This window comes from Schistocerca cancellata, chromosome 3, assembly GCF_023864275.1.
Source record: "Schistocerca cancellata isolate TAMUIC-IGC-003103 chromosome 3, iqSchCanc2.1, whole genome shotgun sequence".
Taxonomy (NCBI): Eukaryota; Metazoa; Arthropoda; class Insecta; order Orthoptera; family Acrididae; genus Schistocerca; species Schistocerca cancellata.
In genome coordinates, this window is record NC_064628.1 from 700,911,909 (window position 1) to 700,924,864 (window position 12,956).

The following is a 12,956-nucleotide window of genomic DNA, read 5'->3' on the forward strand; positions in this document are numbered from 1 at the left end:
GTTTTGTCTGACCAAATTCTAATGCAGCCTAGCAGGTATCTTTAATAATAACGAAAAATAAAATATTTCCGTGCTGTTCAACTATTTATGTACTCACAAACCAGTTTTGACTTCTGAGCCCATCACCAGCAACAACTGTATCTCATGACTGCAAAAGAAATGATTTTGACCTGCAGAAATGTTAATGATGCAGATACACAGTTCTTCCAAAGTTATTAATTCATTTATTTTATGTATCCATGGCATGAAGTTATTGTAGAACTGGTAGAGAGTTTAATTATGTGCACACAGTTACAGATAAAATCGTATTAAATACAGCGGAAGGTGATAGCAGTAAAAATGCGGGAACTAATATGTACAACAAGAATTTACAAAATACAGACAGGAAAATGGAAAATAAACAGCATGATAATTCTCTTCATATTCTGGGGAGAATCTAATATTCACCAGTTTTGATTGCTGTTCTGTTGGTTGCAGCTAGGTCATTAGTGGGACATGTATGCTGCATGTTCCTCGAGACTAGCAGGTGTTGTTGGTCCTGCACGTCACCACACTGACAAATTTCATCAATGCTAAAACATTGTTTCCTGGGGTTGACTTCTCACCACAGTTCTCAGTTAGCTTAGTGTCTTCCACATCAGACAAGGTGGGTACGAACCTGCCACTGGTTTCTCTTTGAAATTTGTTCAGTGTGCTTTAGGTGGTACCAAAGTTGCACTCATAAAGTTCAAGGAGATGAAAGAATAGTTGTAGCTTCCTGCGTGAAGTTCTTTTGTAATCTGAGTCTTGGTCATTGATTCTCGTGTCACAACAAAGGGTGTCTGAAATCAATTTCCTGTTTCTTTGTCTCCATTTCTGGAGCTGCTTTCATGCGAATATCTGTTGGTGCTAATCTGTAATTTGGTACAGTTTATTGACAGGAATTGGTCAAAGACAATGTCTACTCTCATTTGAAGGTGTACCAATGTGTTTGGCCAAACTGGTGTGAAAGATCCTGATATGAAGAAATGTAGCGCCAGAGCAAATGTTCGAAGTACTTTTGGTTGACTGCCCCACATGGCTATTGTAAATTTGGAGATGATGTTCCTTGCAGACACTTTGAACTTTGTTTTGTCACAATGGGCTTTGAATGTAAAGGAATGGTCCATATTTACTCCAAGGTCTTTGGGAATATCACAATGGAACAGTTGTTCTCCTCTCCAAAAATTGTTGAGTTTCCTTTAAGCTTCTCTGTTTCTTAGATGAAATGCATAAGCTTCTGTCTCTCCAAGATTTGGCTGCAGGTGGTTATCGCCGTAATACTTGACAAAGTCTCAAGAGCCCTCGTGTGTTTAATCTTCACTTCCTCGCAGGTTTTCCCCTTGGACAACAGTCACTGTATCATCAGCATATATAAATGCTTTAGTTTCAGAGCTAATTGGTTGGTCATTTTGGTAGGTTTTATACAACTGGAGGAACAACGCACTTCCTCAAAGAAGGCCATGTTTCTGAATCCTCAACTGACTTTTCTTCTTTTATAGGATGATGAAGTATCTCCTGTTTCGCAGCAGACATCGATCCTTTGTGATTGAATACACTTTCCTACCAACACTTAATCATATCATAAGTTGCTGTCAGGTCAATGAAAGCCACACCTCTAGCTTCACATATTTCATACCCATCCTCAGTATGTTGGAGAAAATTAAGGATCTGTCCATAGCAAGATCTTCTTCGATGAAAGCTTGACTGCTCTTTTATGAGGCTTTTGCCAGCACTCTGATGTTCAGTTTAGAAGCAGACTTTTCCATATTTTATACAAATGGCTGAGAAGTGAAACAGGATGGAAGTTTTTTGAGTCTATTGGCTCCTTCCAAGGCTTTGAAATGCTACTACTTTGCCTTTACACCAAATCCTTGGAATCTACAATTTTCAAATACAGCTTTCCTTAGATTTAATAATCCACTGCTTTATAGCACATAACTATTCCCAAGGCGCACTTGACATGGCTCTCTATGTGCAAAATAATGATTTCGGAGGTAAAACATCCCCTTAATCGGATCTATGGAAGGGGAGTACACCGAGGAAATTTGAAAATGTAAAGATAAAAAAAAGAAAAGGAAAGAAGAAAAGCTAAGGATTGGTACATGGAACATTCGCTCCCTCTTACAACCTGGCAAATTAGAAAATGCAAAAAAAGAGAGGGAGCACAACAATATAGATATTCTTGGAATGTGCGGCGTGAGATGGTGAGGCAATTGTGTGTTGCAGAGTGATGGCTACAAACTATTTTATTCAGGCGATGATAATGAAGGTGGAATACATAAATAGCAGATGGATGAAGCTGAGGTTGAAAGGTCACAAGAAAGATGTAGTTCTGATACAGGTCTACATACCAACCAGCCAACCCAGCGACAATGAGATTGAAGAGTGCTACAGCGCAATTGAATCAGTGGTGGAGAGAGAGAAGAAAAAGGCGTGTATCATAGTAATAGGAGATTGGAACGCAGTGGTTGGTGAAGTGAAAGACAGAGATGTGGTTGGAAAGTTTGGATTGGGTAACAGGAATGAAAGGGATGTGGGAATGGTCAGATTTTGTAAGGAAAACTCATTGGTAGTTGGAAACATGCTTTTTGAACATCTCAAAAGAAGACGGTACACATGGACATTGAATGTAGACCATGTCAGGTACCAGACTGATTACATACTAATACAGAGTAGATTCCAGACATGCAAGAGAAATGCCAAGGCTTATTCAGGAACAGATATTAACTATGAGCACAACTTGGTTGTAGCAGATGTGCAGGTTAGATTGAAAAGAATGTTGGTAAGTAAAGTGAGAGAGAAGTTTCACTTTGATGCTCTAAAGGAAGAAAGAATAACCAAAAAAGCTTCAAGAAGAGTTCCGAGACAATTGGAAAATTAGAGAAAAGACAGAGGGCATAAATGAACAGTGGAATCAGTTCAGAGACACCCTGAAAGCAACCAGTAAAGATGTTGTTGGTCTGGTGAAGTGAAGTGCTAGCAGAGGAGGAAACCATGGGTTACCGATGATATGATCTTGAAGATGGCTGAAAGGAGAAAATGGAAAAGCGCACAAACTGATGAAGGAAAAAAGCAATACAGAAGACTGAATAATGAGCTGAGAAGAGTAACTGATCAGGCCAGGGAAAAATGGACAAGAGAAATCTGCTCAGAAATTGAGACACTGGAGAGAAAGAGGGCAAGTACAAAAAGATGTATCGAGTAGCCAAAGAAATAGTATTTCAGGGAAGGAAGTACAAAACAAATATGGAGATAGAACTGAAAGATGGAACTCTCTCTCTCTCTCTCTCTCTCTCTCTCTCTCTCTCTCTCTCTCTTTTTAAGTGACCCACATGCTGTTCAGAATAGATGGAAAGAATATATTGAAACTCTCTATGAAGTGGATCAAAGACCCTCCGATCTCCAGATTGAGAAGGATAATCAGTAAATGAAGAAGAAAAAGGAGATTTTATCCGAGGTTCAGAGGTAAATAAGGCATTGGGGGAACTTAAAACATCAAAACGTGTGGTGTAGATGACATTCTGGCAGAAATCTTAATGAGTTTAAAGGAAACAGGTGAATATGAGTTGACCTCTCTTTGCAACTACATCTATGACGAAGGGGAATGGCCAGAAGACTTTCTCGTAAGTATAATAGTCCCAATTCCAAAGACTAATAATCCTAAAAAGTGTGAAGACCACAGGACAATCAGCCTAGTATCCTAGGCAACAAAAGTAGTTGTTCGAATTCTGAATAGGATGCTATATGGAATGCTGGAAGCAACACTTGGTGAAGAACAATACGGTTTCATAAGGGGAAAGGGAACACAAGATGTCATTGGACTTCAAAGAACCATTGGCAAAAGATACGTAGAAAAGGGCAAAGAAGTGTATGCTGTCTTCAAAGACCTTGAAAAGGCCTTTGATAGTGTGCAGTGGGATAAGCTGTTATATATCTTAAACAAGAAGGGTGTAAAGTGGAAGGAGAGAAGATTGATCGCAAATCTGTACCTAAATCAGAAAGCTTGGGTACGAATAGGTAATGGGATCTCAGAAGACAGCAAGATTGGGAGAGGTGTTAGACAGGGCAGTTGCTGCTCGCCGATACTATTTAACATCTATCTGGAGGAAGTGCTGGAAAGCTGTTTGGATGGAACAAGAGGTGTCAGGTTAGGTGGACGGAAAATTGAATGTATAAGATTTGCAGATGACATGGCGGTCCTCGCAGAAAATCAAGAGACACTGACTCAAATGCTAAATGACCTGAATGAAGCCTATGCAGCATATGGTATGAAAATTAATAAAAAGAAAACCAAAAGCATGGTCATAGGCCTAAAGAAAAGAAAAGTGAAAATTAAGTTGGGGTCAGAAATCATAGAACAGGTAAGAGCATTCAAGTATTTGGGAAGTTGGATTGAAGAAGATGTGGATTGCCAACAAGACATCAAAGTGAGAATGGCTCTGGCAAAACAGGGATTTCAAAAGCAGAGAAGTCTCCTAACTAGTTGTTTAAACAAGGAATTAAGGAAGTGACTAGTTAAGTGCTTAATATGGAGCACGGCCTTGTATGGAGCAGAAACATGGACTTTGAGAAAGTAGGATGAGAAGAGAATCGAAGCTTGTGAAATATAGATATGGCTTAGAATGAAGAAGATCAGCTGGACTGATAAAGCCAGGGATGAAGAAATACTGAGGAGAGTTGGAGAAGAATGGAGGATGCTGCTGACAGTGAAGAACAGGAAACTAAACTGGATAGGCCACAATCTAAGAAGAGATTGCCTTCTAGTAGAGGAAATTGAAGGTTTCATTCCAGGAAAGAGAGGGAAGGGCAGAAGAAGGTTCCAGCTGCTGGATGATGTCAGCAGGCCACAAGGAGGGTACCAAAGAATGAAGAGGAACACAGAAGACAGAGAAGCATGGAGGGTTATGCAGTCAAAACCTGCTGCAAGACAGGCAACCCAATGAATGAATGAATGAATGAATGAATTATAGCACCTTGTATCTCAGTAAATATAAAATTTTAGATAGAAATAAGTAAATATGCTAAATTTAAAGTAACTTTGATGACGTTATTATGAGTGTCACTGTTGAAATTACAAGAAATGATAACAATATGCTTTCTTTGCAAGATAGTCACTGTCTGGCAGCTTCTTCTGAACGTGGAAATCCCAGGGGATTGGTAGTGACAGTTAAATGACAATGGGAAAGCTTCATTTGTCTTTCCTTTTTATTTTCTTTAGAGCACTGTATATCATCAATTGCCATCGTGCACTCATATATGCAACCTTTATGTGATAAGTACATTAGAAGCCAAAGTAATAATTAATCATTTTATGCTTGCAAAAAAGGCAACTGAGCTTATTACAAGAAGCATCAGTCTGCTACGAATAATTAACCAGAACTAATCTCTGATAATGTCTACATCTTTGTGGAGAGGAAGACAGTTGCTCAATCAGAGAGCTGAAAAAAATGTACATTGCTGCCTTGCAAAGAATTGCAAAGGACAGTGTATTAAAATACATCATAATAAAATTAATATTCCCACATTGGAGTCTTTAAAATAAATATAAGATGTTACAAGCAAGTCGTAACATCTGTTCTGTTCATAGACTGCCGAGGCCTGTAGTGTTATTGTTCTTAATAGACTTGGAAACTATATCCAATTCTTTTAAAATGAAATGGGTGCAAAGATAGTCTTTCACATCAGCATGTCTCATGAGTCTGGAGTTTTTGAGCTTCCTTTAGACTTACTCTTCAGAAGTAATTGGTAAGCAATTCAGTCGGTAGTTGTTTTCGAGAGATCAGGAGGAGCAGGGGCTGGATCATTGTTGAGACTCTTTGGTAATTTCCAAGCCTTTCAGCTTTTCTGTTTCATATATGGATTTGATACTAGGTCACACCATTTTTTACTTGTGGAAGCTGATACAGCAAGCAAAGAGATTTTCGTGTTTTGGGTTGTTTCTCCAGAGAATGGGTCATTGTCAAATAGTTTGCATCTCTCTAAGGAAGACTTGGAGTTTTCATTGAGTTCTGTGATATACTCCATTCTGAATTCATTTGGAATATATTTACATGAGATGGCTTGGACTGGCTTAACAAATTCTTCATACATTTTGTGGAGGTGGGTCGAGTTTTAAGGCTCCCATATCAAGTTCTTGTGTGACATACTCCCCACTGTTCTTTCGTGAAGTTAAATTGTCTGGCGTCACAACTGCTTCAGCATGTTGATGCTGTATGTGTGGGAGTAGCCCTGCAACATTATTCTGTACTTGTTTGACAAATGTTCTCTCACAAAAATGTTGTCTGGATCATATGCACCACACCATCTGTCACTGTTGAAGGATGGCGACATCTTCCATTCACATATTTCCACCAATCCTATGTGTTTAGTACAGTGTTCAAGTTCTTCTCCATTTTTATTGGTTTCCTTGTAGCCCCGTGATGTACTGTTACAGTTAAAATCACCTATTACTAGCTTTGTTGATTGAGAGTAGAGGTTAGGTGGTTGCGTGAAGCAATTTAGCGTTAGATGGTTTATATATGAATGTCACTGTACATGACGGGATCTCAGTTGTCAGAATCTCCATTTTGTTATCTGATGTAGACCCTATAGAAATGATATTAGACCAGGCTTTGCAAACACTGCAATACCATATGTTGTAATTGATATTTCAGTGGTGAGATTCATTCTGTTTACTTTTTGGTCTCCAATTGTTTGGACCTCTATGTGTCCCAAAATGAACAGAAAATCACAGGCTGTTTGTTTGTGTAGAGCATTGCATAAAAAATAAAAATATTACAAATTAAAATGCTATTTTTTAAACATGAACAATAAATTTCATTTTACTGTTGTTATCTGGTCCTGTTATAGGTGCATAACTGGAACTTAATTTAGCATACGGGAAAAAGAAAATTGTGTTTGTCTATTTATAACTCATCCAGTATTCAGGATCATTTATTGACTGATTTTAAATATTTTCCATAGTGTCATATTTCTGCCTATCTTAACAGTGTGTAGAAGTAATATAATATGTAACTGAGTGAATTAGTTGAAATGGCATAACATTTTGATAAGTGTGACTCCCATCATGTTTTGATGAAGTTTAGAATGTCATAATATAGTTTGTCACAATGTACATTTTACCAATAATTTCTGTTAAAACATGTTCCACAAAATTTAATTGTGTCTTTTCTAGTCTCCTGCTAATTCATAAGTTAATTTGTTGTTTTCATATTCACTTTGTATCTGCTATTTTGGTACATTATGTAATTTCTCATTTACATTTCAAAATGTTTCAATTTTTCAGGTAAAAATTGGTTACATGATGCATACCAGCAGGCATGTCTTACCTTAAGTGCACTTAAACTGGCAACTAATTTTCTCAGGAGAGGTGGCTGGTTTGTTACAAAAGTTTTTCGCTCCAAGGATTACCACCCATTAATATGGGTTTTCAAACAACTGTTCAAAAAGGTATTTACTATTAATTCAGTTGGCATCCAGTAACTGCCATTTGAGTGTAAAGCTTTCAATTAACATTTCATTGGTGCTTTGGTTAATATTAATTCAAGCAAAATCATTAGAAATCTTTTGAGCAGGACAATACAAATGCCATGACTTGAAGGGTTACTCTCTTGAGACCCCCCCCCCTCCCCCCCCCCCCCCCCCCCCCCACACACGCAAGAAAAAATTAGCCCCATACAGTTACCATTGGTTATTAATATTCAGTAATGTATTGAAATTCACTGATAAGTGTAGTTACATCTTTTTAAAGTAAATTAGGGCTGGCAGAGAACAGTTATGCATGAAGTTTTAAGGTTTTTTCAAAGTACTGTGATGTGTGTGTGTGTGTGTGTGTGAGTGTGTGTGCGTGAGAGAGAGAGAGAGAGAGAGAGAGAGAGAGAGAGAGAGAGAGAGGGGAGGAGTTCCATCCTCTTCATTGAAATAGAAAAAGCACAAATCAGTTGATCTGTGGAAAAATTAATAAATAAAGAGGTGGTCACATGTTTCTTATGACCATGCGTCTTCTGTTCGTTTTTCTTCATTTTGTGTGTGTTTTCAACTTCGTTTTTATATTTGATCAAAATTAACATTTCTTATCAATTTGCTTTTGTTTTGTTTGTCCATTCTCATATAGCTAGATGGTAACTCACTTGTTCTTCTACCAGCCACACTTTTAATGGTTTTCTCATGTTACGTTAGAATGTATTGTATGTACTGTGTTCACATTAAAAATATCTTTTGTTACTTTCAGGTTCATGCAACAAAACCTCAAGCATCTCGTACAGAGTCAGCAGAAATATTTGTTGTGTGTCAGCATTACTTGGCACCTGATAAATTGGATCATCGTTTTGTTGACGCCAAATATGTATTTGAGGAGCTAGAAATTGAACCTAAGAATAATAAAATGAGTGTGTACCATCCAGAAAAAGTTAAGAAGGCAAAGGCAGAGGGTTATCCTGAAAATAATTATACATTGTACAATAAACTTCTTGTGTCAGATTTCATAGCTAGAGACAATCCGGTAGATTCACTGCAGTATGCATCTGAGGTAAGTGCTGTTTTATGATGCATGAGTTTGCAGAATCTTGCTTTTCTTTTTATGTTTCCTGTATTACCTCCTAAGAAACTCCGATGTTAGCTAAGATAACATCTAAAGGATCTAACCATTAATCTTTCAGATTGTTTTTGATGATGATGCTGTGGCCAATCACCCAAAGACAACACCTGAAGTGAAAGAATGTTGCAAAGATATAAAAGTCCTCGGGAGGAAGGATTTTCGTTTATTAATGTCATGGTGGAAAGCAATGAAAGAAGCTTTTGGTACTAAAGAAGCAGAGGAAAATGAACAAACTCAAGCAAATGGAGTTGCTGAAGCAAATGAGATTGACGTGGATCCTGAAGAAGCAGAGATGAATGAACTTTCTAAACAGATAAGTGAGCTGCAGGCAGAGGAACAAAGAGAAAGCAAGAGGAAAAGAAAACGTGTTAATAAAGAGCGGAAAAAATTACAAGATCGACTCAACTTGAAGATGGTTCTGAAGGGGGATGAAGGCCCAAGAGATGAAGGAGAAGAAATGTTTGACCTGAAAAAAGTGGACAGTGCGAAGGTGAGATTTCTGTACAGACAGTTATGACTGTTACACATTAGACAGCTATAGAAGTAAGTGAAGAGAGTAATTGATTCTGATAAAGAAAATAATACGGTATGTACATAAAATATATGTGAAGCTTACATTTGAAATCTTTTAAGACTTAATTTTGTTTCAGTATTAATTTGAGTAATGATGACAACCAATCATTGATTTGCCTTGGTTGTGGTTATTTTATACTACCTAACAGACTTAACATCCGTGGAAAAGTTTAATGTTGGAAAGCAAATGTAATCAGGTTACTAGAGTCGTTAAGATCCATCTAACATGGAATTTCATTCACTAATATTACGATTTGTATTGTTTGGCTTCCATCAAATATTCCGCTCTTTGTTACTCCACTGTCAGTTCATTCTAATCTTACTGTTTTTTACTCTGTTGCTCCTCAGAACCCTTATCCAATATAATACGAAGACCAGTGTGGTGAACATGATGATACCTCTTAACGAGTGAGGTGGCGCAGTGGTTAGCACACTGGACTCGCATTCAGGGGGACGACGGTTCAATCCCATCTCCAGCCATCCTGATTTAGGTTTTCCGTGATTTCCCTAAATCATTTCAGGCAACTGCTGGGATGGTTCCTTTGAAAGGGCACGGCCGATTTCCTTCCCAATCCTTCCCTAACCCGAGCTTGCGCTCCATCTCTAATGACCTCGTTGTCGACGGGACGTTAAACACTAACCACCACCACCACCACCACCACCACCACCACCACCACCACCGATACCTCTCGGTAGAAACTTATTGATACCACCAGTTCTTAGCACCACATACTCTTTGCGCATATTTTGTGGGCTGGTAGAGCATTCTGTGTTATCATGAGGAGATCTTGACATTTTGGACTTAGTGAAGAGGGCAGAGGGTGGGGGGCAACAAACCTTTACAAAAACAAATTACCATTAAAATGAGAAATGCAGTTACTGCATAAATAAGTGTAGTAAGAAATGATTAATAGCCCTCAGCCTCTGGTACACTTCTTATTTTTTAAATTAATTGTCTATATCATGTATATTATGAATTGTGAAGACTGGTTTCAGTTGACTAAGTAACCATTGTCAGATTACCCATGGTAAAATAAATGTCAGCATACACCATATTGGCAAACCCTGCATCGTCTCTGTAGCTTCAAGCATGTGTATAAGTGTGATACTTTCAATATGAAAGTGAATAACTAGCAAAGTAAAACCAAGTACATTCGAAACTGGCTATAACAACATTGAAGGGACTGATGGTGGTTGGTTGTTATGGCCAATGGTTACACAAACCAGGTTTTTGCTTTGTTTTTTAATAAAAAATTTGTATCTGTCAATTTTAGACTGCCACAGGATTAAAACTTCAAAAAGTAGCAGAAATGCAGCACACCTATGGTATTTACAATGCAATATTTGTGGAAAGGGACTGAAGAGAAATTTGTATTTTGTTTATGCAGTACATACAGCAATAACGTCTGAGTAGAATGTAAAATCCTTTAATAAGTAAAGAAAGAAGCAGCAACAGTGTACACTGTTCAGTACTGTCAAACATGGTTTTGGATAATGAACGAGACAAAACTTTAACCATGTTTAAAACTTATTGTAAGTGCTGTAAAGTGTAATAGTCATGAAATGACACCACGTCATTCCAGTTAACTGTATTACAAAAATTGGTCAACAGTACCAAAATGAAAAAGACAGTATTCAGAGCATAAATTACATGAAGGCTTAAATTTTCTCGTATGTGTTTTCTTTTTTTTTTCTTTAAATATATTGTACAAATGTAATGTATTGTATCTAATACATTGAAGATATCCAACAAACATAAGCACGAAACATCAATAACAAATACACTTATTATTCCTTGCCTGTATTTTGAAAAAATAACATATATTAGAATTTAATTTTGTAGTTTTCTGCAGTCACAACAGGGACAGTGTTGTTTAGGTTTTTATCAGTTACTTTCTCTTTAAAATGCAGTACAGTAAAGCATACTCCCATACTTACAGTAATCAGTTATCTTTGTTTGCCTTTTGCATTTAAGAGTACACATTTTGCATTTGATGATTCATTCATTTTAATGCCACATTGTCATGATTTGTGTTAAACTCTTCTTTGAAAACAGGAAATTTTTGTGAAGTTTTCACTGCACGGAGAGCTTCAGTAAGTGATGCCACAAAAACTGTTGTTCTTGTTCATTTTCATGTTCATCAGCCACGTGTTGGCTTTGTATGTCAGCTAGAATTTCTTCTTCACTTTCTGGGCATACACAGTAAGAATGTTGTCTAACTGGGCAAAGTCACAAGTTGACAGAGATGGACAAGGTTCTTGCACTAATTCCACCAGAGGAACTTCACCATCATCAGCATCAGCATCACTGTGGGATGATGATGAAAGATGTCTGAATCATGAATGTTTAAAACAGTTGGCATTTGTCTTTTGAGTGACGTTTTCCCATGCTTGCAACATCATTAAAATTTAATCAAGAACATTGTAAACTGTTTGTTTACCTTTGATTTTTTGTAGCATGTTCATCACTTGAAGTTTAATGTACTGCATTTGCATTAATAGAGATTTTATAACAGCCTGGTCAGTAGGTCATAGAACTAAAGTGAAGTTTAGAGATAAAAACACAAGCTATATACACTGCTTATTGTCAGTTACTGGATGAGCAGGACAGTTATTGACCAAGAGCATAATGTTTTGTTTCTTTAATTTCAGCTAATAGTCCCAGTTACTCAACCACTTTTCAGAAATGTCAGATGTCATTCAATATTTTGTGTTGTTTTCATGAACTAAAGGTAAAGAGTGAATGTTTTATAAACAATTTTCTTGATTTTATGATAACCAAAGGCTTTCTTTACGTGATACTGTCATATTTGCAACAGCCGTAACTGTACTTCTTGCCTTAGACATTTTCCCATTCGAATAGTGTTTACCTTTAAATTTTACTGTCTCATCTGTGGCCCTATTAGAAAACAAGCCAGTTTCATCTGCATTGAGTAAATCATCTGGCCTGTAACCTACACAAAAAAGGCCACTTCTTAGATAGCCACTTGTCTGTTACATCATCAGGTGTGCTGATTGCTTCACCACAAATTTTCCCATGCCGAGCTCAGAAACATTGAAACTTCTTGAATGTCTTTGTGATCAGATGATCTCCTCTGCATGATTTTTAAAGAATTTTGTTTGAAAAGAGACTGCATTTTCTCTCTGTCCTTCCAAATTGTTGAAATCCTCAAGTGTTATACACCCAATTCCTTTGTGATGCTGATCTTTGTTTCCTCACTTTCTAATTGCTGTAGTAGGTGTGACTTTTCTGCAGTATTAAACACTTTTCCCTTTTTTGGACATTTTAAAAGTAAAGCTTGCCTTGACGGTTTAACACACATACTGATTTGAAACCCACAATCTAAAGAAAATGAATTTGGAAATAAGTATTACATTGTTCTTATTAATTCCCAAATATGTAAAAACAAAAATGAACATTAGATGTTATAGCCCATATATCTCCAAAAAGTAACAAAAATATGTTGTTTTATGTTATAAGTTGCAATAAGTGATGTCAAACTAAGAGACTTTTTAAATGTAGCGTTTACATAGGATTTAGTCAGCACCATTAGATTTCCATATTATAGCCATTATGTTGTTAAAAGCAATGTTGCTATAAACAGGATCGACCGATTTCATATATACATGTTTTATAATTGGTTACAATCTCGTTAATAAGCATGGTATGAAATAGTTGGTTGTACATTTCTGATTATTCAGTGTCACATTGAAAGTTTCACATACATGGACATGCTCTAAGCTACATAGACTGCAGTGTTTGTCA

The 12,956-nt window shown here is 37.0% G+C and overlaps 1 protein-coding gene across 1 annotated transcript in view; it reads left to right on the forward strand.

The window, feature by feature from the left end:
• Positions 1 to 12,956, forward strand: part of LOC126175692 (pre-rRNA 2'-O-ribose RNA methyltransferase FTSJ3) — a 110,564-nt gene that overhangs the window by 30,196 nt on the left and 67,412 nt on the right. The window contains exons 4-6 of the mRNA XM_049922629.1: positions 7,307 to 7,470; positions 8,252 to 8,548; positions 8,679 to 9,107. Of these exons, the coding sequence (XP_049778586.1) occupies positions 7,307 to 7,470; positions 8,252 to 8,548; positions 8,679 to 9,107 (890 nt within the window). The remainder of the gene's footprint in view (positions 1 to 7,306; positions 7,471 to 8,251; positions 8,549 to 8,678; positions 9,108 to 12,956) is intronic.